This window comes from Prionailurus viverrinus, unplaced genomic scaffold (genome assembly GCF_022837055.1).
Source record: "Prionailurus viverrinus isolate Anna unplaced genomic scaffold, UM_Priviv_1.0 scaffold_50, whole genome shotgun sequence".
NCBI classification, from domain to species: Eukaryota; Metazoa; Chordata; class Mammalia; order Carnivora; family Felidae; genus Prionailurus; species Prionailurus viverrinus.
The window spans coordinates 2,679,242-2,704,996 of NW_025927613.1; the positions used below are offsets into that span (position 1 = coordinate 2,679,242).

At 47.0% G+C, this 25,755-nt stretch overlaps 2 protein-coding genes across 8 annotated transcripts in view; both read left to right on the forward strand.

Annotated features, from left to right (window-relative positions):
* The window catches only part of OTUD7B (OTU deubiquitinase 7B), a 52,111-nt gene extending 40,628 nt beyond the window's left edge, over nt 1-11,483 (forward strand). For both annotated transcript variants that reach the window (XM_047847810.1, XM_047847811.1), the window contains exons 7-12: nt 3,340-3,452; nt 5,362-5,489; nt 5,794-5,943; nt 6,535-6,649; nt 8,890-8,974; nt 9,956-11,483. In XM_047847810.1, coding sequence (XP_047703766.1) covers nt 3,340-3,452; nt 5,362-5,489; nt 5,794-5,943; nt 6,535-6,649; nt 8,890-8,974; nt 9,956-11,155 — 1,791 coding nt within the window. In that variant the 3' untranslated portion in view covers nt 11,156-11,483. The remainder of the gene's footprint in view (nt 1-3,339; nt 3,453-5,361; nt 5,490-5,793; nt 5,944-6,534; nt 6,650-8,889; nt 8,975-9,955) is intronic.
* MTMR11 (myotubularin related protein 11) lies at nt 141-25,064 on the forward strand. Of its 6 annotated transcripts, none has more exons than XM_047847815.1 (18): nt 141-151; nt 17,250-17,526; nt 17,887-17,977; nt 18,395-18,516; nt 18,740-18,800; nt 18,958-19,100; nt 19,571-19,649; nt 19,781-19,916; nt 20,166-20,253; nt 20,408-20,496; nt 20,582-20,706; nt 21,098-21,164; nt 21,410-21,480; nt 22,031-22,197; nt 22,496-22,669; nt 22,921-23,103; nt 23,602-23,895; nt 24,361-25,064. In XM_047847815.1, the coding sequence occupies exons 2-18, from the start codon at nt 17,461-17,463 to the stop codon at nt 24,505-24,507; spliced, it is 2,103 nt and encodes a 700-aa protein (XP_047703771.1). In that variant the 5' UTR covers nt 141-151; nt 17,250-17,460; the 3' UTR covers nt 24,508-25,064. The 6 variants fall into 6 exon arrangements, with proteins under 6 accessions (XP_047703771.1, XP_047703773.1, XP_047703772.1 ...); XM_047847817.1 differs by having other exon boundaries at nt 24,365-25,064; XM_047847816.1 differs by having other exon boundaries at nt 19,781-19,898.
* The last annotated feature ends 691 nt before the right edge of the window (nt 25,065-25,755 follow it).

Here is a 25,755-nt window from a genome sequence, read left to right on the forward strand (position 1 = left end):
AATGTAAATGCTTAAAAATGTTGTTGGCTGTATGTACTATTTGCTTTTCATGTACTCTGTTTGAAAATCTTAAAAACATGCCTGTTAAATTGAGTTTTAATTGTACTTTTCAGGGGTTCAGCAGATGTTGAGACTGCTTTTGTATAAGAAAGTAACAATGGACTGTTTGTATTTTCTGTGTACTTTCCATCCCCATAACGGGTTGGGCAAACTATGGCCTATGGGACAAATCCCACCTACAGTTTTATAAAACAAAAAAAAGAAGAAGAAAAATTTATTGGAACACAGCCCTGCCCATTCATTTATGTGTGTTTGTTTATGTTAAGTGCTTTCCTCATGTAGACTAGAACAGCAGCAGAATAGAGTAGTTGCATATGGCTCGCAAAGCCTAAAAGATTGACCGGCAGTTATGACAGAACAATGAAAGAGTTTGTCGACCCCTCACTTTAATATAATAATGATTCTGTACATTTCCATAAAGATAACAGGTCTCCCTCTTTCCTTTTCCTCTGGTTTTCTCTGTCTTCTGTGTTTATCTCATGCTCTTGTGTGTCTTTTTTTTTTTCTTTTTTTCTTTTTTTTTTTTTTTTTTTTGCCATTTTTATGGCTGGGTGCTCTGGCCTAAATATGGGATTGTCTTTTCAGAAACTTTCCTTTTTCTTTCCATCTTCTTTCTTGTCACCTTTTATTGCTGTGTCATAACTGGCCATTGTATAGAAATAAGAGGTTTTGTTTTGTTTTGTTTTTTAGTTATTAGAATTTTATGTCCTGAAGATTAAAATATGTAGGTAGAATGTGTCATGTTTCTTTCTTAAAAACAAAGAACCGTCGTTAAAATTAGGATAGTATTAAGATCAGAGTGCTGTCTTTGATCACCCAGTCTTCCCCAGAGGATTCCTGAGGGGAAATAGAAGGGGCGAGGCCAAGTGGACGGCCCTCTTCACTACCACCGAATCCCACGCTCCCTGGTTAGCTGACACGGACCTCGTAGAGAGCTCCTTTGGCCTGAGCCAGAACCGGTCTCGAGTTGGCCTTCTTCACCACTGACTTCACTCCATACCCGAACCTTACATTTGCCTACTCCAGAGTCCAGAAAAGGCCAGACTAGAGCATTTAGCTATTAAGTAAAAGTTCGATACTGAAAATGTGGCCTAGAAAAGTGTTTTAGTTGAGACATTTAAAGTATTATACAGCATCTTGGACGTGGGAATGGAGGGAGGTGTGAGGGACTGGGGGGTAATCAGGACCAAATACCACACAAACTAAATTGGTTTTGATTTCTCAGGGCTTCTTGTTTTGTGTTGAAATTGGTGTCAACCAATTCAGTGAGGATGGGGTGCCTGACTGGCTCAGTCAGTAGAACATGTGGCTCTTGATCTCCGGGCTGTGAGTTTAGCCCCACGTCGAGTGTAGAGATTGTTTAAATAAATAGACTTAAAAAAAGAAAAAAATCAAACAAACCAGTAAGTACATTCTCAGGCTAGAAGGGTACACCATCTAGTGGCTGTGTGTATAAAAACAGGAAGCTGAAATAGGTGAGAGGAAGACGGAGAGTGACCAGAGCACCCAGTATATATTGCCTGTGCATTGTTCTTTTTATTTTTAATAGAAAACTTTGTTACAGAATTTTACAAACAGAAAATAGCTTTGTCACTTTTTTGTTATTAAGATTAAATGTGCTTATAACAGCTCTTTAATTCTAAAATTTGTTCCTCATGCCCTTCATGTTTCCAGTGTGATTCTTTCTACTCTGTCAATGTGTGTTTAAGCAGTATAAACTCATGTAAATATTAGCGTAAGCCAAATACAATTAACAACACAGACTCATCTCCCAAATTATCATGTATACTCTAAAGCCAAATGATATTTTTAAATTATTTGTATCACTTCTCCCATTCCTTTGCTAAAAATTATAGTTTCATTCAGCATGCATTTCTCGATTACTGATCACATTCATAGGCACTAGCATGTTGCCTAAAATGTGCTCCTGGCCCGTAAGAGTAGTAGTAGGAGACCGACATGTAAATACATAATTGCACCAAGGTAACAGGTTATGGTTTCTGTGATGAAGTCTATATAGCAGTTGTGGAGGGAGACCACAAAGGCAGGAGTGGATCTACCCGGGAGATTTAGGAAAGGCTACAGAGAAGAAAATACTTGAATTCTGTCCTGACAGTGGAGAAACTGTTCACCAGGTGGCAGGGAGTAGGCTGCTCCAGACAGAAGGAACAAGCGAGACGAAGGCTCAAGCACAAAGTAACACAGTGCATTCAAGGAATTACAGATAATTAAATGATGCCTTCGAGAGGTGGGTAGGGGCCAGGAAGTGGACTTTGTATGCTATGCTTATGGAGTTTGAGCTATATCTCGTAGGTAACGATGGTTCTGAAAAGAATTTGTGACAGGACGCAAACATCAGATTTTAATTTTGGAAAAATCTTCCTGTTAGCATTGTAGGAGGTGGATGAGAAGAATGCAGACTAGAGTAGTGATAACATTTAAGGGTGCATCACAGTAGTTCATGCTTTATAATTGTTGACTAAGGAATCCAGGTGTGGAGTGGGTACAAGGAGGGGAGTCTTTGGTACCCTCCCTGGTTTCTAGCTTGGGTGTTTGGCTGTTACTCTGTGCTCTTCACTAAGGCAGGAATACAGGAGGAAGAGTGTGGTGTTGGAAGAGGTAGGAGTTCAGTTTTGACTCCATAGAGTTTGAGATAGTCATGGGCAGGTAGCCATCTTCAGTAGGCAGCTGGATATGAATATAGAAATTAAGACGAAGTCTGGACTGGAGGGGACATTTTAGAGTCCTGAGCATATAGATGGCAGTAGATGAGATTATGGCAGTAGAAGAAATCACCCAGAAGGGAGCAAGGCTGCTGATATTGTTGACACAACACCAATAGTGCTAGGGTGGACAGAGTTGAGAGAGACAGGAGAAAGTAGTATTGTGGAAGCTAAAGGAAAAGGAAGTTTAACAAGGAGTTGAAATCTGTGTGAAGGCTGAGAAAGATGAGAACCAAAGAATCCACTGAATTTGGGAATTAGAAGGTCATTATCCTTTGCCAGAGTTGGTTAGGTGAAGTCATGTAAATGGGGTAAGGGGTGTAGGCTGAGGAAAGAAACAGAAGCTAGACCACAATGGGCTGGAAAAGAGTGGAAGAAGAAGAAGTGTGAGAGAGAGCCGAAACTTCTGTGGATCTTGACTAGGAAAGGGAGAAGAGTTGTGACTTTGTAGTACAAGGCCAAGAGAATAGGCAGTGGGACAGTGTGAGTTGAACAGCTACTGCCTTGAGAACCTAGCCTCTAATTGCTTCATCTCTCCTGCCTGTCTTTCACACAGTCAGGGCTGGTTTACACAGAGGATGAGTGGCAGAAGGAATGGAATGAGCTGATCAAGCTTGCCTCGAGTGAACCCCGCATGCATCTAGGTACCAACGGAGCCAACTGTGGTGGGTAAGTATGGCTAAGTGGGGGAGTAGAAAATAATCTTTACTGAGTCCTCAGTGTCCAAAGAACTTGAGGCTAAGAGGATTGTTAGAAGGAAAGAGAGGGGCCATTGCAAGGACAAAGAAGGGTGTAACAGCATGGTATGTTCTAGGAACTACAAGCAGTTTGGCGTTGCCAGAATACAGAGTATGTAGTATAGAGTGATAGACTAGGCTGGGTAACCACAGTTTCGTGTGCTATGCTGAGGTTTCTGTTGTGCCATGTTAAGGAATTAAAACCATATCCTATCCAGATGTTGAGAAACTTCAGGACAGACAACTCTCTTTCCTCAATAAATACATTGCAAGGAAAATAGAAAGGGAAAGGGAACCTAAGTTTAAAGACACTTAGACAAATCAACTAGTGGGAACCTATGGACATTTATGACAGTTGGGGAAATGTAAACAATGTCTACATGTTTGATTATTGTTAAAATTTTGAAATGTGATATTTATGGTTATGTGGTTTTTAAATGTCTTTTTTTTTTAGAGATAGAAACTGGAAATTTTATGGATGAAATGATATGTCTAGGATTTGATTCAAAATAATCTGGTGGGGTGGGGGTGTGGGTGGGAGTTAACAGGGAAATAGATCAAGGTCTAGGTGAACACAACCTTGACCATGTGTTTTATAATTGTTGAAGCTGGGTGATGGACACATGAAAGTCTAGGTGTAATATTCTTTCTAGTTGTGAATGTTTAAAATTTTGAAATTTTCTGAAACACAAAGTTAAAAATGATAACCTAGCCAAACTTTATTGTGCATAAGAATAATCTGGGAGACTTGTTAAAATGTAGATTTGGGAGGGGCGCCTGGGTGGGTGACTCAGTCGGTTAATCATCCAACTTTGGCTCAGGTCATGATCTCACGGTTTGTGGGTTCGAGCCCTGCGTCGGGCTCTGTGCTGACAGCTCAGAGCCTGGAACCTGCTTCAGATTCTGTGTCTTCCCCTCCCTCTGCCCCTCCTCTGCTCATGCTGTGTCTCTCTCTGTCTCTCAATAATAAATAAACGTTAAAAAAAATTTTTTAATGCAGATTTGGGGACCTTCACTCTAAGGAAGTCCAGTTGAGTTGGACTGAGCTCAGGCCCAGAAATCTGCATCTGTCCGAAGCACCCAGTGTTGAATAACATTGCTTCAGGGGGCAGGAAGCTACTGTATTGTGCGCATGCGAGTGACAGGAGCCAAAGTCGTGTATTTGAACATACTGCCAGCAGAGTGGGTGGAGAAGTGGAGGGCAGTGAGACTGGGTACAGTTGTGGGAATCCAGGAGAGAGGGCCATGGGTGTGACTCAGCAGTGGACTGCAGACAGGCCAGAGGAGGTAGATACAAGAGACACGGAAGAGATGGAATTGGTCAAGCCAGGTGATTAACTGAAGATTAAAGGGTAAATATTTCCCAGATTTCTGATTAGGCTACTAGTAGATGGTGAAGTGAGATACTGTTCTTTACGGAATGGACCTTGGAAGAGGAATTTTTGTTTCTTTTGTTTGTGTAGAACATGATGCATATGGTATGTGGGTGGTTGTAGTGGGTAAAGCGGAACTACACAGCTGTGTACTGAGCTATAGCGTAAAGCGAATTGGGGAAGGCTGTTGAACAAGATTGGTTTTAGCAGAGGGATTACCTCCAGATTCCTAATACAACTTTAACTTTAGGGCCTTCAGATCTCTTTTCTTGGATTTCCCCATCTGTGAAATGGGATTAGAAATAGCCATGGTAGCATAACATAGTCAGGTATGTCCGTGGCAGCCTTAAGATGAGAAAACCAGGAAAGGACATTCCTCTTTTTTGTCTTTGCACAACTGATCTTCAAGGGCGTCTTGTTGTGTTTTCTTCCCCTTCCCCTCCACAATCTCCTCTCCTGTAACTCTAGGGTGGAGAGCTCAGAGGAGCCCGTGTATGAGAGCCTAGAAGAATTCCACGTCTTTGTCCTTGCCCATGTACTTAGGAGGCCCATAGTTGTTGTGGCCGACACCATGCTGAGGGACTCTGGTGGGGAAGGTGAGTCAGTCCTCATGCCCTGAGCACCTTCTGTTTGCAGAGCCTTGGCTGAGCACTGGGAGGAGGGAAGGAAGGGGCTACATAGACCCCTGGGGAGAAGCAAGGTATACATGAGAACAGTACAAAACTCTCAAGAGATTAAGAGCACAGTGGTTGGGATTAATTGATGAGGCTTCTTAGGAAAGAATGATGAACAAGGGGTTAGAATTAATGAAAGGGGGGAACTCACTTGGTAGAGTGGGTGTGGGGATTACCCTGTAGGCAGAAACACATCCTGAATAACAATCTTTGTGGTTTGCTGCAGCATTTGCCCCTATTCCCTTTGGGGGAATCTATCTGCCTTTGGAGGTCCCAGCCAGCCAGTGTCACCGCTCCCCTCTGGTGCTCGCCTATGATCAGGCCCACTTTTCTGCACTTGTGTCCATGGAGCAGAAGGAGACCGCCAAGGAACAAGGTGCTGAATGCAGTGCTGGTGTCTGTGGTGTCTCTTGGTGCTTTCTTCTCACTTGGAGAAACTGAAATGGGAGAGAATGTAGCAGGAACGAATTAAGTGACACGCAAACCCAGACCACGCACATTGATACGGTTTTACTAAGCTAAAGATAAACTGGGGTTTTTAAATTAAAAATAAATACTGTTTTTAAGAACAGCTTTGGGGAGAACACAGTAACCTGCCTGTATTTACTGCTCCCCATTCTGGAGTAAAGAGTGAATGTATTAAGGACACAGAACCTTCCCAGTGATGCTTTGCTGTATTTGCCTTATTCCTCGAACCCACATTAACTGGCAAGAACATCGTGAGTGTTCCTTGACTGACTGCTGGGGAGTCATGGAGATTAGTGGCCTAAATTGTGTGCTGGCTCGTAAGGGGAAACCAGTCTGTTCATTTTTAATGCCTGGGGATTTCACTTGTGAAACCTGAGAAGCGAGCTCATTAGAGACCTGTGATACAATTCAGCCTCCTTTTTAATGAAGTTCGTTTGTGTTCAGTTGCCTTCCTCTCTCCTCAAGAAGACTCCTTGATGACATGTTTCTTCCTCCCCAGCTGTGATCCCACTCACGGATTCGGAGCATAAGCTGCTGCCCTTGCACTTTGCTGTGGACCCTGGAAAGGGCTGGGAGTGGGGCAGAGATGACAGTGACAACGTCCGATTGGCCAGGTGAGGCAGGCCCACCTGCTAGGTGGCTGCAGTCTCTTCCACAAAAAGCGTCCATTTCCCTGGGAATTTCTCCTCAGCCCACAGGGAAGACAGTTACATCTTGACTCCAGTGTTTTGGGGAAGATGGAAAAGTGGGGGACGTGTTGGGCACCAGGAATCTTGCAACATGCAGCTTGCCTTGTCTTCCCACGAAAGAGATGGGAATCTGGGATCTCAACTTGGTCTTTCCTTATACTATGAAGGGTGTTCTGCTGTTACACCCCACAGTCTCCCAAACAGTGATCAGAAAATCAAGATTATCAAATCATGGGGCACCTGGACAGCTCAGTCGGTTAAGCGTCTCGCGGTTCATGATCATGATCTCGCGGTTTTTGAATTCCAGCACCGCATCGGGATCTGTGCTGACAGCTCAGAGCCTGGAGCCTGCTCCGGATTCTGTGTCTCCCTCTCTCTGCTCCTCCCCCGATCGCACTCTCTCTCTCAAAAATAAACATTAAAAAAAAAAAAATCAAATCACACTTTTTTCTTAGCCCAAGTGAGAGGGTGTTTATTTATTTAAAAAAAAATTTAGGTTATTTATTTTGAGAGAGAGAGAGAGAGAGAGAGCATGCCTGCGCCTGAGTGTGGGAGGGGCAAGAGAGAGAGGGAGAGAGAATTACAAGCGGGCCCTATGCCACGAAGAGCTGGATGTGGGGCTTGATCTCATGAACCATGAGATCATGACCTGAGCTGAAATCAAGAGTCAGATGCTTAACCGACTTAGCCACCCAGGCACCCCTATTTTTAAAAAAAATTTTATAAATTTTTTTTTTTCAACGTTTATTTATTTTTGGGACAGAGAGAGGCAGAGCATGAACGGGGGAGGGGCAGAGAGAGAGGGAGACACAGGATCAGAAACAGACTCCAGGCTCTGAGCCATCAGCCCTGAGCCTGATGCGGGGCTCGAACTCATGGACCGCGAGATCGTGACCTGGCTGAAGTCGGACGCTTAACCGACTGCGCCACCCAGGCGCCCCTAAAAAAAATTTTAAAGATTGATTATTTATTTATTTATGAGAGTGAGTGAGTGAGTGAATGAGTGAATGGGAGAGGGGCAGAGAGAGGTAGAGAGAGAAACCCAAGCAGCCTCCTCACTGCCAGTGCAGAGGCTAACTTGGGGCCCAAACCCATGAACCATGAGATCATGACCTGAGCTGAAATCAAGAGTTGGACACTCAGCTGACTCAGCCACCCAGACGCCCCTAAAGATTTTACCCTTTAAGTGATCTCTACACTTAACACAGGGCTCAAACTTAAAAGAGTCGCAGGCTGTACTGACTGAGCTAGCCAGGTGCCCCATGAGAGGGGTTTTTAAATAATTGGCCAAAGTGGTTTGCTCTGGATTGTTGCCTTTCTGGAATTTAAATAGCCAGAAAGATTTGTTCTCCCTGCCTGTCACCCTCCCCCAAGCCCTCCAGTGGGTTTAGTCTTCTACCTGAGCCCTCCACAGCTTCAGGGAACAGTGTATGAATATAAAAGTTCTGCCCTTCCCTCTGACACAGTGTTTCCTTCTTTGGGTTCCCTGACCCTGGGGATCTAATTGAGAGGGTTTGATTTAAAAATTCAGAGTTTATGGCTTTTAAAGTATGTTCTCACCTACCTATCAAAAACTCCCTCTTGGGGCGCCTGGGTGGCGCAGTCGGTTAAGCGTCCCGACTTCAGCCAGGTCACGATCTCGCGGTCCGCGGGTTCGAGCCCCGCGTCGGGCTCTGGGCTGATGGCTCAGAGCCTGGAACCTGTTTCCGATTCTGTGTCTCCCTCTCTCTCTGCCCCTCCCTCATTCATGCTCTGTCTCTCTCTGTCCCAAAAATAAATAAACGTTGAAAAAAAAAATTAAAAAAAAAAAAAAAAACTCCCTCTTAATATTTATACTAGCAGCAGTAATAATGGCTACTGTTTAGTATTTCCTGTATTCCAGACATTATCCTGGGTCCTTTCCAAATACTGTTTTAATCTTCATAACAACCCTACAGGGTAGATGTTATCTACACCCATTATCAACCCCAACTGAGTTTTAGGGAGGGTGAAGTGGCTTGCCTCCGGGCCATAGAAACACTAATTGGTGGACCTAGAATTCAAACCCAACCTCATCAGAGTCCCAAGCCTTGTAGCCCTCTCCCATCCTATCTCCCAGCTGGCTCATACTGCTTTGCCTTTTAAAGGTCACAGTATGTTTTTAATTCTTTTTCTCCTCCTCACAGTGTAATCCTGTCCCTAGAGGTCAAATTGCACCTGCTGCATGGCTACATGAATGTGAAGTGGATCCCAGTGTCCTCTGATGCACAGGTGAGGACTTCTGCGCCCTCATTTGCAATGAAGGGAAGCCAAGGAGACCTGGTGGTGGTCTCTTCTGAATCCCTTCTGAATGGTAGCTTGTAATTCAAGGTTAGGAATAACTGGGTAAGTTCCAAAAGACACTTTTTCCTGCCTTTCTATCTGTTAGTGCCCTCTGTTTTCCATAGCTCCTCTCCAGCCAAGCTCTACTTTGTGATACTAAAACACATTCTTCAAGAAAAGTTTCCTAGACACTTTGGTGAACTTGAGATGGTCATTACTTTGTCCCAAGCCTTGTAAATATAGACCTCTTTGGTGGTGGGTACAAGAGGAGACAGAATAGCTTAAGAGATCTCGATCCAGGAGGTTCGGAGGCTGTCATCATTATGCATAGAGCAGGAACACAGGAGCAAAGGCAAACTGACGGACTCCAGTGCTGAATGTCTAAAAGTTGGGGGGATGCAGAATGGTCAGACCTGGCTATGGTTAGTCAAGACTTCGTTGAGATTACCTCTGGGCAGAATCTGGTATAGAGAAATTTATAACAAAGGACACACTCTAGTGTCTATGGATATTCTTCCTTCTTACCCAGAGGCCGTGTATTGTGTTAGTTGCTCATTGCTGCAGAAGAGCCTCAGGCTTCACTTTGACATCTCCTTATTACAGGAGGGAGTCAAATTGTGGGGGCGAGGTAAAAGTTAGCTAGTAGACACAACGCTCCCTGCTCCATGGGAGAGCTGACTGGAGCTGAGAAAGGACAGTGCCCTCCTAGGTAACCCCTTGCCTGCCATGACAGCAGTCCTTCTCTGAAAGTAGGCAGGCTCTCCAGGGATGGGGTTTGTAGGGGGGTTAGCAGCCCTTTTCCACTTGGCTAATGCCTGTAGCAACGCTGCAGCGAGCCCCATGAGCCAGAGGTATGAGCTAGGGGTCCCCGGGGACTTCCCTCAACCAGACCAATGGGACAAACATAACACTGCTCTAATTTCCCCTCAGGCTCCTCTGGCCCAACCTGAGTCCCCCACAGCCTCAGCTGGAGATGAGCCCCGGTCCACTCCTGAGTCTGGGGAATCAGACAAAGAGTCCGTCGGCAGCAGTTCCACGAGCAATGAGGGCAGCAAGCGGAAAGAGAAGGCAAAACGAGGTCGAGAGAAAGACAAGAAGAGAGCAGACTCCGTGGCTAACAAACTGGGCAGCTTTGGCAAAACCTTGGGCAGCAAGCTCAAGAAGAACATGGGCGGCCTGATGCACAGCAAGGGTTCTAAGCCGGGAGGGATGGGAGCAGGGGCGGGGGTAAGCAGCGGCACTGAGACACTGGAGAAGAAGAAGAAGAACTCCCTGAAGAGCTGGAAGGCGGGCAAGGAGGAGGCAGCTGGGGACGGGCCTGTGTCTGAGAAGCCCACGGCGGAGTCTGTCGGTAACGGAGGGAGCAAGTATAGCCAGGAGGTGATGCAAAGCCTGAGCATCATGAGGATTGCAATGCAAGGGGAGGGGAAGTTTATTTTTGTTGGAACCCTGAAGATGGGTCACCGTCATCAGTATCAGGAGGAAATGATCCAGCGCTACCTTTCTGATGCCGAAGAGCGATTCCTGGCAGAGCAGAAGCAGAAAGAAGCAGAGAGGAAGCTCCTGAATGGAGGGCTAGGCGGCGGGCCTCCTCCAGCCAAAAAGCCAGAGCCAGATGGTGGGGAGGAGTTGCTGACTGCCCCTCCAGCAGAGTCCAAGGCGATGGCATTCTCTTCTGGCTACCCCGGGGGCTTTACTGTCCCTCGGTCTACAGGGGCTGGGGTCCACTGCCAGGAGCCCCGGCGGCAGCTGGCAGGGGGTCCTTGTGGGGGAGGCCTACCACCATATGCCACCTTCCCCAGACAGTGCCCTCCAGGGCGACCCTACCCCCATCAGGACTGCATCCCTTCTCTGGAGCCAGGCAGTCACTCCAAGGATGGCGGTCACAGGGGTGCGTTGTTACCACTCCCCTTCCGCGTGGCTGATTCCTATAGCAACGGCTACAGAGAGCCCCCTGAGCCAGATGGATGGGCTGGAGGGCTTCCTCTGGCCCAGACCAAATGCAAACAACCGAACTGCAGCTTCTATGGACACCCGGAGACAAACAACTTCTGCTCCTGCTGTTACAGGGAAGAACTGAGGAGGAGGGAGCGGGAACCCGGTGGGGAGCTGCTGGTGCACAGGTTCTGAGCGGGGGAACCTTGGAGGGCAAGGGGGCTAAACAAAGAGAGTTAAGCTCCACTAATTGGCTCATCAAGACCCAGCCCCCATGCAAATGGGGCAAATGCAGTAACGTTGGTGGGAGCCTGGCTGGAAACTTTGAAGTGGGTGCGCGCTCGAGAGCTGCCAGGCTGGCAAGAGCAGGGCAGGGCCAGACGGTGCCTGGAGGGCTCCACTGGTCCTTCGCCAATCTTGATGGGACTGAGGAAGTATGGGGTGGGGCGGGGAGATGCTGATTCTGTCTCATAACTGCTTGGGTACACCCCAGGACCTAAGGGAAAGAGGGGAAGGTTTAGTGTGTGGGAGTGGGGAGGTGGGCAGAAGTGGGGGGGGGGGGAGCAGGCAAAGGAGGTTCTCAGTCAATAAAAGAAAAAACAGACCAAAGTCCTTGTAGGTTGGAAAAAAGCACATGACGGTGGAGTTGGGAGTGTGGAGGGAAACTGGGAAATTAGATAAATTTGCTATTGGTTTGAATTAAGGTAGGAATTAGGGTTGGATAAATTCTTCCTCCTGAAGGATCTGGAAAGACTAGGCAGTAATGTGTGCTCACAGGTGCTTATTAGGAGGGGGTTAGTTGAAATTGGTTTGTTGAGATGGGAAAGGGAAGAACTTAAAAGGGGAATCCTTTTCCTCTCGAGTTTTATTTCCTTCTAAACAGTCTTGCTGATCGCCCTCTATCTTTTCCTCATCCTTTTTGAGGGCTGAGCCTCAGCTAAGTTAAGATTGTGATTTTTTTTTTTTTTTAACGACTTTAATTTTATTTAAATAAAAAAAGTTCCCTCTGGGGAAGGGAGGAGTGACAAGAAGAGCAGCTGTGTGGGCTGAATCTTCTCCAGGCAGCGGGGTGCACAGGTGATCCTTTTGTAACTACTTAGCAATAACCACACAGTGAGGTTTGAGTGCACCCCGGGAAGGGTGGGAGCAGGACAGACCTCTGGCCAGACTGTTTTAAACAAAACCAAAAACCTAAATAGAACACTACCATCCTCTGCTGCTGCATTTCTGTAGAAAGCAACTTATTTTGACTTTTTTGTTTTTAAGGAAAAGAAAAAGACCCCAGTGAACAAAAACGTTTTAAAAAAGTGGTTGTTTTTGTTTTTGTTTTTTCCTATTTAAGTGATTCTTTCTCCTTCCTCTCTACTTTTGGAGAATGAACTTAACATCCCGGCTTCTTTTGTTAAGCCATAGCTGACCTTAATCTGTGGTTAGTTTATTAAAATAATTAAAAAAATACTTTGTAAGAAGACATATTTTTGATAATAGGATTGATGTTAAAACGCGGGGGTAGGGGTTAGGGGCAATTTATAAAAAAGGTAGTTAGAGAAATATATTTTAGTGAACTGTAACCACAGATCACAGATTCCTCCCAATGAGCTGATAAGTTCTTTGGGTTTTCCCCCTTCCCCTGACTCAACCCTTTTCCCCAGGGGGTGGAGTGGGCCTATGGACACAGAAGGGGAAGCCCCTTTGCATTTTGCACAAAGCACAAATCTGGCCAGCCTTCACTCTGGCCAGCACCATTTCTAAGAGCTTTAAACTGGAGAACCTATCCTGGGCCAATTTTCCTTTTTCTTTCTTTTTTTTCTGGGGGAAAAAATCAACTATGCAATTGTATACACTCCTGGGTGCATACGAAGAAGGGGAATAAGTGTACTTAAGTGTCCAGAGTGTTAATTGGGGCTATTTTTCTGTACGTGGATTTCTCTTTTGAGATATGTACTCCTAACCCATCTCATGGACTGTAATCCCCACATTTGCTCTAAACCGGACGAGGGCTGGATGTGTGTGTTGGAGACCTGTAATTGCCATATGTTGCTTCTGCCCAATCAGGAAAGTTGTCATCCCACCGTACCCCTTGGTAACAAAGCCCATCAGGACCATCCTCTTCATTGGAACTGCTCACAATTTAGCAAGGTTACTCTCTCCTCAGCAAACTTGAAGGTCACTTATTTTTTAAATCTGATGTCTGTTGATTTAATAATTTCCTATAGCTATTAATACTTAGGCTTTTATTTGAAAATAGGATGGTTTTAAAGAAGCAATGAGGTCAAAGGAGATTGGTTCTAAAGGAGGGGATGTATATATTTCTGGGCAGGGCTGGGACTAGTAGGAGATGAGTGCTTCCCTTGGGTACAAAATGTAAGGGGTATTGAAAAACTCAGTAATTAAGACGAATACTGTTTTAACACAGTGTTTCAAAAATAATGCAAAAATATCCATAATGAATAAAATACCAAAATCTTGAAGACAGAATCCAACGGGACTGAGATTAGGGTGAGGGAAATAAGCTGAATTGAGCAGGTTGAATCCTATCTTTAAAATTTTGATACTTAGTGGATTTGATACTGTGGATTTTTTACGTTGGTCTTGATTTTCAAAAAATACTGCACTAAGATAGTAGGTTGGTTTATTGAGTTTTGGGGCACCCTTTAAATTCTGTGCCCAAAGTGAGTGCCTTGCTCACCTCACTCCGTCTCTGGGGTTAGAACAACACTGGTGAGACTACCACCTGGTGAAACACTGTCCCCTGAGGGCACCCGAACAACAGGTGGCTCCAGCTCACACCTTGCACACTCACCCTGCTTTCCCATAGGTGCCGTCTACCGCATAGGATTCTGGCCTGGACCAATAAAAGTGGAAACAGACGAGGGGTTTTCCCAGAGAATAAAACCAGGAAAGTTTTGATTCTCCACTGGACTGCTGTGTTTGGGTTTGATTTGTTATTAGATTCTAGTTAATACTTTTGTTTTTAAAAACTGAGGACAAATGAACAAAAACAGAAACTTTGTGTCATGTTTGTTTTTGTTTTGATTTATAAACTAACCAATCTCAATTCCTTTTGGCCTCTTTTCAAATAAAAACCGTGGAAATTCTGGGGGTGGCCTAGGGGTGAGTATGGTAAAACAGGGCTTTATTTAGGCCCTATGGCTTTTTATTCAGAAATAAATTATTTTTGTTTAATTTGGGAAGGTAACTATTTATTGAGGCATTAAAAAAAATTCTCCATTCTAAGGATGAGGGACCCTGAGTCCATGGATGTTTTTCTATAGGGATGAGTAGACTGTTTTTGCTTTATTCTTTGAGGGGGTTGTGTGGGATGGAGGGTGAAGGAATAATGCCTGGGGAATGAAAACAGACTCTGGTTGGTTTGTGGTATTTTGGGAAGATGAGGGGGTGGGGGAGAGGTAGGCCCATGCAATTACTGTGCTCAGGAGAAGGGAGGAGAGGGGTCCGTGACGTTGGCCCAAAATGAGCAAGAATTCCTTGGTTAAGGAAGGGTACGTGGGTGAAGGGGGAGGCAGATCCCGTAACCCTCGCTGAGGGATGGTATCTCTCAGGCTTAAATAAGTGCACTTAGTTCCTTTAACCCAGGGCACGGGGGGTGTCTACTGAGGTTTTTATTGGAGAAGGGAAATACTTAGGGTTATTTTTCCCCTTTGAAGACAGCGCTACCCCTCCACCCTACGTTTTCCACCCCAGCCCTGATGCAGCAAGTATACTATAGGATAGGCCTCCAGATTCCTACCTTAACCTGCGCTCATTTTGTTGAGAGTTAAAAAATTTAATCAAAAGTTTTTCCCTCATACAGGATTCTATCAACAAAATAAAAACATTATATAAAAACATTTTTTTAAAGATTCAATCTCTTCATGGAGTGGGGATGGTGTTAAACTCGGTGCTGTACAGAGCCCTCTCCTGTTGGCTCAGTTTCTTAAGAGAAACTAAAGCTCACAGACCAATAAAACAAAAATCAGCCATGATTTCGTATTATGCACTTGGGAGGTGACACCTAGGCAGGAAAAATGGAGCTGGTTCTGAATGATCTCTGAGAACCTAGCTTTTGCCATTCTTGCTCCTTTCTAAACAACCACACATCTAAGGTTCGTCCCATTTCATCTTTCCCATTAGAGATTCTAAGATGATTGTCCCTGCGTTCCTTGGAAACCAGTTACTCTGGACTTTGTGTCCTCTTCTTTCTCCAAGCAGTCAGTGCCCCAGACACACGTGAGAAGACAATTAGAAGCCCCTTCCTGGCCTGCAGAATCACCTGCACCCCAGATTTTTCCAATTTCTTCTCCCTCTCCCCCCGAGGCCCTTCAACTGCAGATTCAGTGACTTGTCCAGGCACTCTTGTCCCTCTCACTTTGTGGATACCCAGCCTGCAAATCGCAGGGTGTTTTGCCCCTGTACTTAAGTTGAGTAATGAAATACTTCTTATGACGTAGTCCCTCACGTAGACTTTCTCCAAGCCACCGCCCTTCCCTGGCTACGTGGGTAAGGGGCGGTGGAAAAGGGGAACGGAAGCCGGCTGACGCTGGCCGAGGGTAACGTGCAGAGCGGTGGGGGGTGGGGAGGACCTTGGCCTCTTTCTGCGCTTATAACTGGATCTGTGACTCATCTTGTGAGTCACTCAGCTCCACCTCCCTCCTCCAGCTGCCCCTCCCAGCAGCTTTCTCTCTTGGCACAAACCTGCAGCTAGACCAGGATTCTGAAAGTGGAAAAATCTGATACAGCCCCTTGCTTCTACATCCTTCCTTCCATCCACTAAAACCTCCACTAGTGTGTGGGGTACCGAGAGATGGTCCTCCTAGGACTTCGCCCTCAGCTGCCGCCCCTTTGCATTCCTTGCGCTGATCCAAGTCACCCACTTTTTTCTGCCTTCCACCTCCTCCCATTCCCTTGATATTTTCCCACTGGATTCCTCTGCTGCTGCTATACCTCAAAATATTAAAGAATAGAATGAGGCTCTTGAATGCAGGGTGGTGGGGAGAAGGAAAGTGGATAATGGGATTTAAAAATTGTGGTTACACAGCTCTTCCTACTGCAAGAGACCTTGGGAAGGATTTTTTCCCCCAGGAGATTGAGGCGCATGGAAAGTAGGTGGGGTTGGGGGTGCTTGGTAGCTTTTAGGACTTCTAGAATAAGGCTTCTGGGCCACCTTCCTAGCAGGTGTATGCCTCTTTGTTCCAAATTAACTTCCTGTCTTATAATATCCTCACTATTTCCATAGTAGCAGCCAAGACAGGGAACTTTTAAAGCCGAGGCCGGAAGGGTGTGTGTGCTGAGGGGAGGAGAGTTGAGTGTCACTTTGGAAAACTGGGGCCCCCACCTAAGGACTGCTACCTCTGTACAGACTCGAAATCAATAAAATAGCAGCTCATTAACCCCTACTTTGTATTTCATTTCCTGTCTTTTTCACATCTAAATGCAGATTTTTGCTTCCGACCCAGGCACCATCAGCTGCAGTTCCTTTATTTCCCTCCTAGGGTCCTCCCCACCCATCTCTGCTTCTCTAGTTACAGGGGGTAAGGTGGGGGGTGGGTGGGTGGGTATGTTGAACTGATAGAGGTTTTCAGCCCTCAACTTTCAAGGTTCTAAACATGAATCATTAATTTGGAGATCTGGTGTCTGGGTTGCAGGGAGGGGTCATGTACCTAGAATGGGCTCTGGTTTCCCACTGGTGTGTGTGTGTGGGGGGGGGGGGGGGGGTAAGATCTTTTCCTTGGGCCTGCCCCAAACCCAGAACTTGCATGTAAACACACCTGTACTTGTGTCTGCATCCTGGAGAGATTTCAAGTTCTCTCCCCAATATTCTCACTGCACCCTCCACATGAGGTATGTTTAATGCTCTCTGGAGAAGAATATACAAAATGCTTTAACTCAACTCCCTCATTTCTTGGACCCCCCCAGGCAAAACTCCCCTGAGGTCCAATTTCCTACTACTTTTGCCAGGTGTGAGGCAGTAAAGAGGCCCGAACTGCTTTTGCATTCCTCCCACCTCTCCACACCCTTTAAGAAGACAAAAAAATTAAGCCCAAATTATCCCAGGTTAATATTCAGCATTACTGCTCCCCTCAAATAGTTTCCAATGCTCGTGAACAGAAAGCATAAGATCTGGGACTGGGGTAATGAATCTGGGCATTTTTTTCCCCAGTCACCCAGTTTTTCCTCACCTTTTCCAGGCTCCTCCACTTTCTCTCCACTTTTCCAAAATTGTGTGTATTCCCCTTTAAGGGGCTGGGCATCTCTCCCGCCCTCTCCAGAGTCGACTGAAGTTTCCGAGGAGCCTCCTCTGGCTGGGTTGGACACACCTTTCAAGAGACCCCTAATCGAGCTCCAAGCACCACAACCGCTCCTTACCCTAGTGCTGTCCCCCTGCCCCTCTCCCTCACCTACCTCTTCTCAACTACAAGATTCAGCCTCTCCCCAAAGGGCTTGAGCATCCTAAAGGTTTCCCACCCTTCACGGCTCTGTCCCCGGATGGAGCCAGAGAAATGTGGTGGGGGGGCCGGGGCCAGAGTTTCAACATCGCCCCCCAGAAGGAGGAGCCAGAGATGGGGGTAAGGAGAGGAAACTTGGGCTTGGGAGGGAAGGGGACCGTGGGCAGGAGGGGGTGAATGAGGAGGATTGGGAGATAAAAGAGGGGTAGGAAAAAGATCTAGAGGAGGATGGTGTGGTCCCATATCAACTTCGGTTGATGGAACTTGGTCTGTCTTTTTCACAGTCTCAAGTTCATCGTCTCATTACCCATTAACCAGCCCCTCCCTTTACTGTCTGCCAACTGGGTCCTAAACTCCCCGGCAGCCACTGATCTCAGTTTCCCCTGAGAGCCTGAGTGTAGGCCTCCAATGGTGGCTGCTGAGGTAATCCCAGGTCCCAGAATTGGAGAGGCCTGGGGATTAACCCTACACCCTTTGCAGCACTCTGGTCCAAAGTGTGTCCAGAGGACTGGGATGCTGGAGCCCAGGAGTCGGCAGCTTGACAGTCACGTGGCCTCTGGATGCCTCCCAGGTAGTAGCTTCCCTTTCAATACTTCCAACCTGCAAAGACTCTTCCAAATTCTATCCTACTCAAATCTTGCTTCAAACTTCACCAAAGATACCTCTGTATTCTTCTACCCACTCAAAGTGCTTCTGCCTCAGGCTGGCTCTCTTCCCTGTCCAGAGCTGACTGGGAACATGGATCTTGATGGTCCCTGTTTTCTGGACTCTGTTACTCTTTTTCTCATTTAGTTATCCAATAAGTATCTGAGTGCCTACTATGTATAAAAGAATACAAATGATCCCCTCCTAAGCTTTCTTTCTAGTGGGGTTAGGGGAGGATCTTAATCTTCCCTCTTTGGATCCTCCTGTCTCAGAAGAGTCGGTGTATACCAGTGTGGGCGACACTGGGAATAGTCATAACCTAGCTTTCCTTCTTCCCCTGTAGGGGAGCAGATCCTAGCATGGGCCCCAGGGGTGAGGAAGGGGCTGGAACCTGAATTGCCTGGAACTTTGATCTGCACCAACTTGAGGGTCACCTTCCAGCCCTGTGGATGGCAGCGGAGTCAGGTGAGATGGACAGGGCAATGGAAAGGACAGTTAGTGAGAAATGGACTGGGGGGTCTAGAAGGATTTAGACAAGTGAGACAGGGAGAATTATGCTTAAGGGCTGTCTTTTGAATGTATCAGGGATGGTCAGTTGGGATTATCTCTTGGGAGGTTGGGGGTTGCCAGGGTAGGACAATGAGCAAGATTTCAGGTGTCTTTGGCATCAGTCGTGTGCTTCCTCTAGGAGACTCCCCTGAGCAGCGAATATGATTTTTCCCTGGTCAACATTGGGCGATTAGAGGCTGGTAAGTGGGTGGTGGGGTGTTTGTGAAGGGGCTCACTGGGGGCTCACCCTTTCTCAATTCTCCGAGGGCAACAGGGATGGAGTGGGATGGGCCGGAAGACTTCCTTGTAGAGGGACTCTGACCAATGGCTACACTGCTTTCTAACTCTTGACTTCAGTGAGTGGCCTGTCCAGAGTCCAGCTCCTCCGTCCAGGGTCCCCACTTAAATTTATCCCTGAGGAGATTCTCATTCATGGCCGAGACTTCCGGCTGCTCAGAGTTGCTTTTGAGGCTGGAGGACTAGAGCCTCAAGCCTTTCAGGTAAGAGACCTTCAACCCAAAGACTCCTCTTCAGAGCCTTGGGGATCCTTTCCCTGGTATTCCCACTACTGCCCTATCTTTTACAACCCCTCTCATCATTCTGTCTGCTTCTCTCCTCAAGGAGAGGCTAAAAGCACAAGAGTAAGGGGCCTGAATTCTAGCCCTGGGGTTGCCAATTATCAGGAGTGTGACAGTGGGCAAGTTTCTTCCTTTGAAAAACAGGGAGGGCTGGATGAGACTGTTCCTGAGATTCTTCCCAGAATTCACATTCTGTGGTTCCGTGATTCTGGATGTGTTCTCCTGAACCCAGGCCCCATGACCTGTGGAAGCTCCCTTCCTCAGCGACTGTCTTTGCTGTTGTCCTGTGTCTCTACTGGTGGCAAAGACAGTTGAACAACACATGGGCCCCACTTCATCCTCTACACTTCTTCAGTCTGAGCCAGAAGGCTGTGATGTCCTTTCTTCCACAGGTGACCATGGCCATTGTCCAAGCCAGAGCTCAGAATAGTCAAGTTCAACAGTATGCAGGGATACCCCTGAGCAAGGCTGGTGAGTGAGGGTGCTTTAGGGTAGGGAAAAGGTAAAGAATCTGAGAGAGCAGAGGCTGGCTGTAGACAAAAGAGCTGAGAAGCTCTCTCTGGTTCCTCTTCCTTTTTTTCTGTGCCTCACTCCTGTCCTAGGCCAGAGTTCAGGGTCCAGAAAACCACCTGTTCCCCTCTTGGAGACATCAGAAGACTGGGAGGCTGAGCGGAAAAAGCAGGGGGCCAGGGGCTGGAGGGTCAGCACCGTCAATGAGAGGTTCGACATAGCCACCAGGTGATCCCCAAGTCCACCCCAACCCCTGCTGCCCTCCCAATCTTCCCACAATTCTTAGATCCTCTAAAGCTAGGACTTCCCACAAATTCCAGCCTCTAAGGACATCCACAAAGCTTTCCCCCTTACCACCTAGATCTCCAAACTTGAGGTTCCTGGGAATAATGCCCTCCTAAGCAACTTCCTGATAATGACAGGTTGCATTATAACGAGGTCACTGAGCTAAGCTGTGACACACTCTCAATTTCACAGCCTCCCCCGTTACTTCTGGGTCCCTAAGCGAACCCTGGACAGTGAAGTCAGGAGAGCCTTTGGCCACTTCCATCAGGGCCGTGGACCGGTCAGTATAAGCACCAGGGTGATGGTTTTGGATTAGATGATTATGGGGGAGGGGGGTCAGGGGGGATCATTGTTGAGGGAGGTCAGTGTGGGGGCAGGACAGGGTGGGGCTAGGAGTTTCTCCCATGGTGATCCTAACCTCCCACCATCTGAAGCGTCTGTCCTGGCATCACCCTGGGGGCAGTGATCTTCTCCGCTGTGGTGGCTTCTATACAGCCAGCGACCCTAACAAGGAGGATATCAGGTGAGGGAAGGTTTGATGAGTAGAATCAAGGGTTGGAGGTTCAGGGCAGATTCGTTCCCTTACGTTGTGACTCCCTCCCTTCCAGAGCAGTGGAGTCGATGCTTCAGGCTGGGCATTCAGATGTTGTCCTGGTGGACACCGGGGATGAGCTGCCTAGTCTTGCAGATGTCCAACTTGCCCACTTGAGGCTGAGGGCCCTCTGCCTGCCTGGTGAGATAACCTCTGGGCCCTACCTCCATCCCAGGTCTGCTGACCCTAACCTGGTTTTTACCCTTTTGCCTGTTACAGAAGAGTAACCAACCCTGCAGCCCAATCCTTCGTTTTCTATTCCACTCTCATCTCCCACAGACTCAGATTTCCTGTCTTCCTGACCTCAAAGTATCCTCTCTCTTTTTTGTAACAGCTTTATTGGCTGACATATAATTTACATACCATAAAACCCACCCTTCGCCCATCTTAAGTGTTTGGTTAATTTTATTACATTTACAAGGTTGTACAACTATGTATGATTCATTTTAGTAGCCTCAGGAGCAGATCCTGAATCATGAATCCTGAGTTCTCCCAATCTCTTTGTCCTTCTGACCCCTCTACTCTCTCTCAGATTCATCTGCAGCTGAGGAGAAATGGCTCTCAGCCCTGGAAGGAACACGATGGTTGGATTATGTCAGGTACTGTCTCATGTTCTAGCTATGTTTTATAATTCAACCCTCCCCAACCTTCTGTTAACTTGAACTCCTAAATGGCCTTCCATTAACTCTTCTCTTTGGTTTCAAGAAGACTCTTTTTTTTTGCTGCTCCTTAGAAGGAGGAAGGGGCGGAATTTTGGAGTCTGCGTCTATTCCATCCCATGACCCATCACTCCCTTCCTCCAGGCTTATCATTCTTCTCTCCTTTCTCTCCTCTGCCCCACTAGGTCTTGTCTTCGAAAGGCCAGTGACATCTCAGTCCTAGTGACATCCAGGGTTCGCTCTGTAGTACTACAAGGTGAGTTTCTTGGGTTAACCTACTCCATTCCTTCCTTTTTCCTTTACTCACCTAACTGGGAGGGAGACCTAGAAGTTTTCCTTGTCCTCTTCTAGTGCTAGGACCTTATCCTGTTACTAGGAACTACCCATGGGCCCTACCTAAATCATTCCTCAGTGCTACCTGTGCCTCACAGTAGTAGTACTACTACTAGCTCTAGTGCTGCTACAGTTTGTGGTCCCTAACAGTAGGGTTATTCACCTTCTGTTCTCGTGCTTCCATCAGTGGATGGTGACCGGGGTTGGGGTGGGAAGAACAATGGAGAAGCTGGTTTGAGATTTGTGATTCTACCTCCTGCACGTGAAGCTGGGTATTTCAATCCAGGTGGAGTCTATGGACTGAATCATTCAAGGTCTTTATTTTCTCTTCTATTTGCCCTCTCAATCCTACCTACCAAAACTTTAACCCTCTGTACCTCTCTCTTCTTCTTGCCACGTTTCCTTTCCTCATTTTCTTCTGCCCTAGTTTCGTGGCCCCTCTTCTTTGTCCCTTCTCCCTCTTTATCACCCAGAGCGCGGTGATCGTGATTTCAATGGCCTCCTCTCTTCACTCGTCCAGCTGCTTTCAGTCCCTGAAGCCCGAACACTGCTTGGCTTCCAATCACTAGTGCAGCGAGAGTGGGTGGCAGCTGGACACCCCTTCCTGACCCGACTTGGGGTAACTGGAGCCAGTGAAGAGGTGAGATCATTTTGGGAGAGTAGTGGGGGGAGGTATTACCAAAGATGTAAGGGGATGAGAAAAGTATATAGTATAATCCACTGGAGGTGAAATCAGGTTAGAAGGTTCCTGAGATTAGGCTAAGCTTGAAGGGAGACCTAGATGAATGAAGCACCACAACTCCCTACTACCCTCAATCGGATTTCCATTCCCTGATCTTAGTGGCCCTGTTGTCTGTGTCTCTCGTCCCTCGTCATTGTCATCCTCCTCTTTTAGGTGCCCACAATCCCTCCTAACCTCTTAATTTCCTCCTTCTCAGGCTCCAGTGTTTCTCCTCTTCCTTGATTGTGTCTGGCAGCTCCTCCAGCAGTTTCCAGCTGAGTTTGAATTCTCAGAGTTTTTCCTTCTTGCTCTTCATGACAGTGCCAGGGTTCCTGACACCCTCACATTCCTGAGAGATACTCCCTGGGAGCGTGGAAAACAGGGTGGACAGGTCAGTGAGTTCCAGTTTTGATTTGTCTTTTCTTTTCCTTGAGAAGTACCCTCTGAAGTTTAGTCTTAATTTATGGAAAGTGAGGTCTGTGGATGGGAAAGGGGGAGGTTGGTGCCCATTCTCACAACTGGACTTTCACCCTACATCTGATTCCCAGAGGAAGAGGTGAGCGTTTCATGATTTCTATACAGACTTGGGAAAAGGATTATTTTGTTTGTTTTACCATCCTTTTTCTTGTTTTCTCTGTCCAGTTCAACTCCTATACACAAATCTATAACCCAGGGTACTGCCAACCCCCTGCTGGGAATTCTGTTAACTCGCAGCTATCTGTCTGGGACTGGGATTTACGCTACAACAGTGAACAGATACTACAATTCCATAATCCTGGCTATGACCCAGAACACTGCCCAGATTCCTGGCTTCCCAGACAGCAGGTGAGATGTCTACACTTCCTAAATTCCGTTGCCTTTCTCACAGGCTCATCCTATTAGACAAGGAGAAGTAGAAAGACACAGTTCCCATGAACTCATGTCTGAGTTCCCCAGGGAAAGCTGCCCCACACTTCCTCTGTAGCTGTCACACGTTTTGCTCTTCATGACAGTGCCAGGGTTCCTGACACTCTCACATTCCTGATTAGGCAGAAATCCTAGAATAGCACAGAGGGCAGCCTTCTTGTCCTCATCTTTATTAGTTTTTGTCTCTTACACACATTTTACAAGTTTCCCTAAAATTGACTTTCATGAGACCTGAGGCCTAGTTTGAAGTTTGAAGCCTAATGAGGAGAGAAGATAGAGTTCTCAGGGGGAGGCCTGTAGTTCAATCACTAATGCAGTGTGAGTAGGTGGCAGTTAGACATTCCTTCCTGACCCATTTTGGGGAAAGTGGGGTCATCTAGTTTCTAGGTTGCCAGTTGATTTCTCTTTTCCTTTTAGCCAAGCTTCATGGTTCCTGGACCCCCCAGTTCTGTGTGGCTCTTCTCCAGAGGGGCCCTGACTCCCCTCAATCAGCTCTGTCCTTGGCGGGACAATCCTTCCCTGCTGGCAGTCTCTTCTCGTTGGCTCCCTCGAGCAGCTATCTCCTCTGAAAGCCTGGCTGATCAGGAGTGGGGGCTCCCCTCACATTGGGGGGCTTGCCCTTTACCCCCGGGGTTGCTGCTGCCTGGATATCTGGGACCCCAGATCAGGCTGTGGAGACGCTGCTACTTGAGGGGAAGGCCTGAGGTCCAGGTGAGGAGGGAAGACAGGGATTGGGAGTGGGAGAATGGGCTTGACTACTAAACCAGATGTTTCAGGAGAAAGTAAATGTTTCTAGGAGTGGAAAAGCAAGGGCCTGGGGAGATCGAGAAGTGAAGTACCATTCCTATTGGACTCCAAGTGGATAGGGTTGGGATTGTGTATGTGGTGGGGATGCAGATGGTTGTTGCTCAGATCAAGTAGAACCTAAGGCATAGCTGGAGGGGGAAGAGAGAATTAAAGGTGCCAGCGGTGATGGTAACTAGACTTGTCATGGGGATCACTTGGTAATGTATAAAAATACCAAATCACTAGAATATGCACCTGAAACTAATAGGATGTTGTAGTTAATTATACTTAAAAAAAAAAAAATGATGCCAGTAGTGGACAGAGATCTCAGAAACAGGGAGCTAGAGCTACAATAATATTCCTCTCTGCCTCTCTTTACCCCCTCCCCAGAAAGGCCTCTCAGCTCCCACAATCTCTGGCCTCCAGGATGAGCTATCCCATCTTCAGGAGCTTTTAAGGAAATGGACACCAAGAATATCTCCTGAGGATCATTCCAAGAAAAGAGACCCAAATACCATTCTCTCCCAATCCCGCTGAAATTACTGTCTTTTTTTTTTAACCGACTGAGCGACCCAGGTGCCCCTTAATTACTGTCTGTTTTATGGGCATGGCAAAGGGTGGTCCAGAGTGAGGGAGGGTTCTAACCTTCTGATTCTTCTTATCTGGTCTTGCTGTCTCAGCTTTTGACACTCCAGCACTCAACAAGCTCACTGACCTTTCTGTTGCAAGTGTGTGGTGCTAACCTTCTCCAACTCTTGCCCTGTCCTGTTTGGTTCAAGATAGGTTTCTTGTGGTTTGAGGAATTAAGAAACAAAAGCATTCTAGAACATGATTACCTTTTTTCCAGGGCAATTTTATCCCTTTGGATATCCAGCTGTTAAATTGTGAGAGATGCTGTCCATCAGTCTTAACACGATGGCCTACAGACCTCATTCTCACCTCGTCTTGCTGCTTCCTTAACCAATTTGTTTCTTCCCTTTGGTTTTCTCTGGGCACTCAGTGGGTATGGGAGATGCACTGTCTCTTCCAATTGTGTATTTTATACACTGACATTTCTATTTAAGGAGTTCATTAAAGCACAGTATTTATACACATTGCTGGCATTATCTCTTGCGTCTGAATAAAAGATCCTAGGTAAGGGGTGACTGTGTGGCTCCCTAGTCAATAAAGCATGTGACTCTTGGTTGTGCTCAAGTCATGAGCTCCTGGCTCTTGAGTGTGAGGTCCACAGCTGGCTCTGGGCTGACAGCACAGAGCCTGCTTGGGATTCTCGGTCTCCCTCTCTTTCAAAAACAAATAAACATTAAAAAGACCCTAGGTAGGAAAGGGGTGGGTGCGAACCGGGAAAGGATGGTACCCATCATATTGTCCTTAAGGAAGTAAGGGGATAGGGCAGGTGAAGTCCACATGCGATTGGGAGAAGGGTTCCCAGACGGGAAGGAGCAGACGGGCCAAAAGCACACCAAGACGTTGTTGCCGGGCCCAGGGTCCAGGGTGTTCTGAAGGTAGAAACTGAGGCCTCTGGGCTTCAATGTCAACTACTCCTCAGCTTTGGCCACTCTCCATTTCGGAGCCCCAGGTTCCCGTCAGGAGCCCTCACCCCCACCCACACGCAATAGGACTAGGTGAGTTAGACGTTCCGCTTCTTTCCCATGAAGGAAAACCAAACACCTCAAGCCCAGGCTGGGGCTGAGGCCACCGCTGTCCGCTGTCCGAGGGTTGTGGGCCGGGGTGGGAGCTGCCTCCGCGTCTTAAGGCAGCAGAATCCCTGGGGGGGTAGGGGTC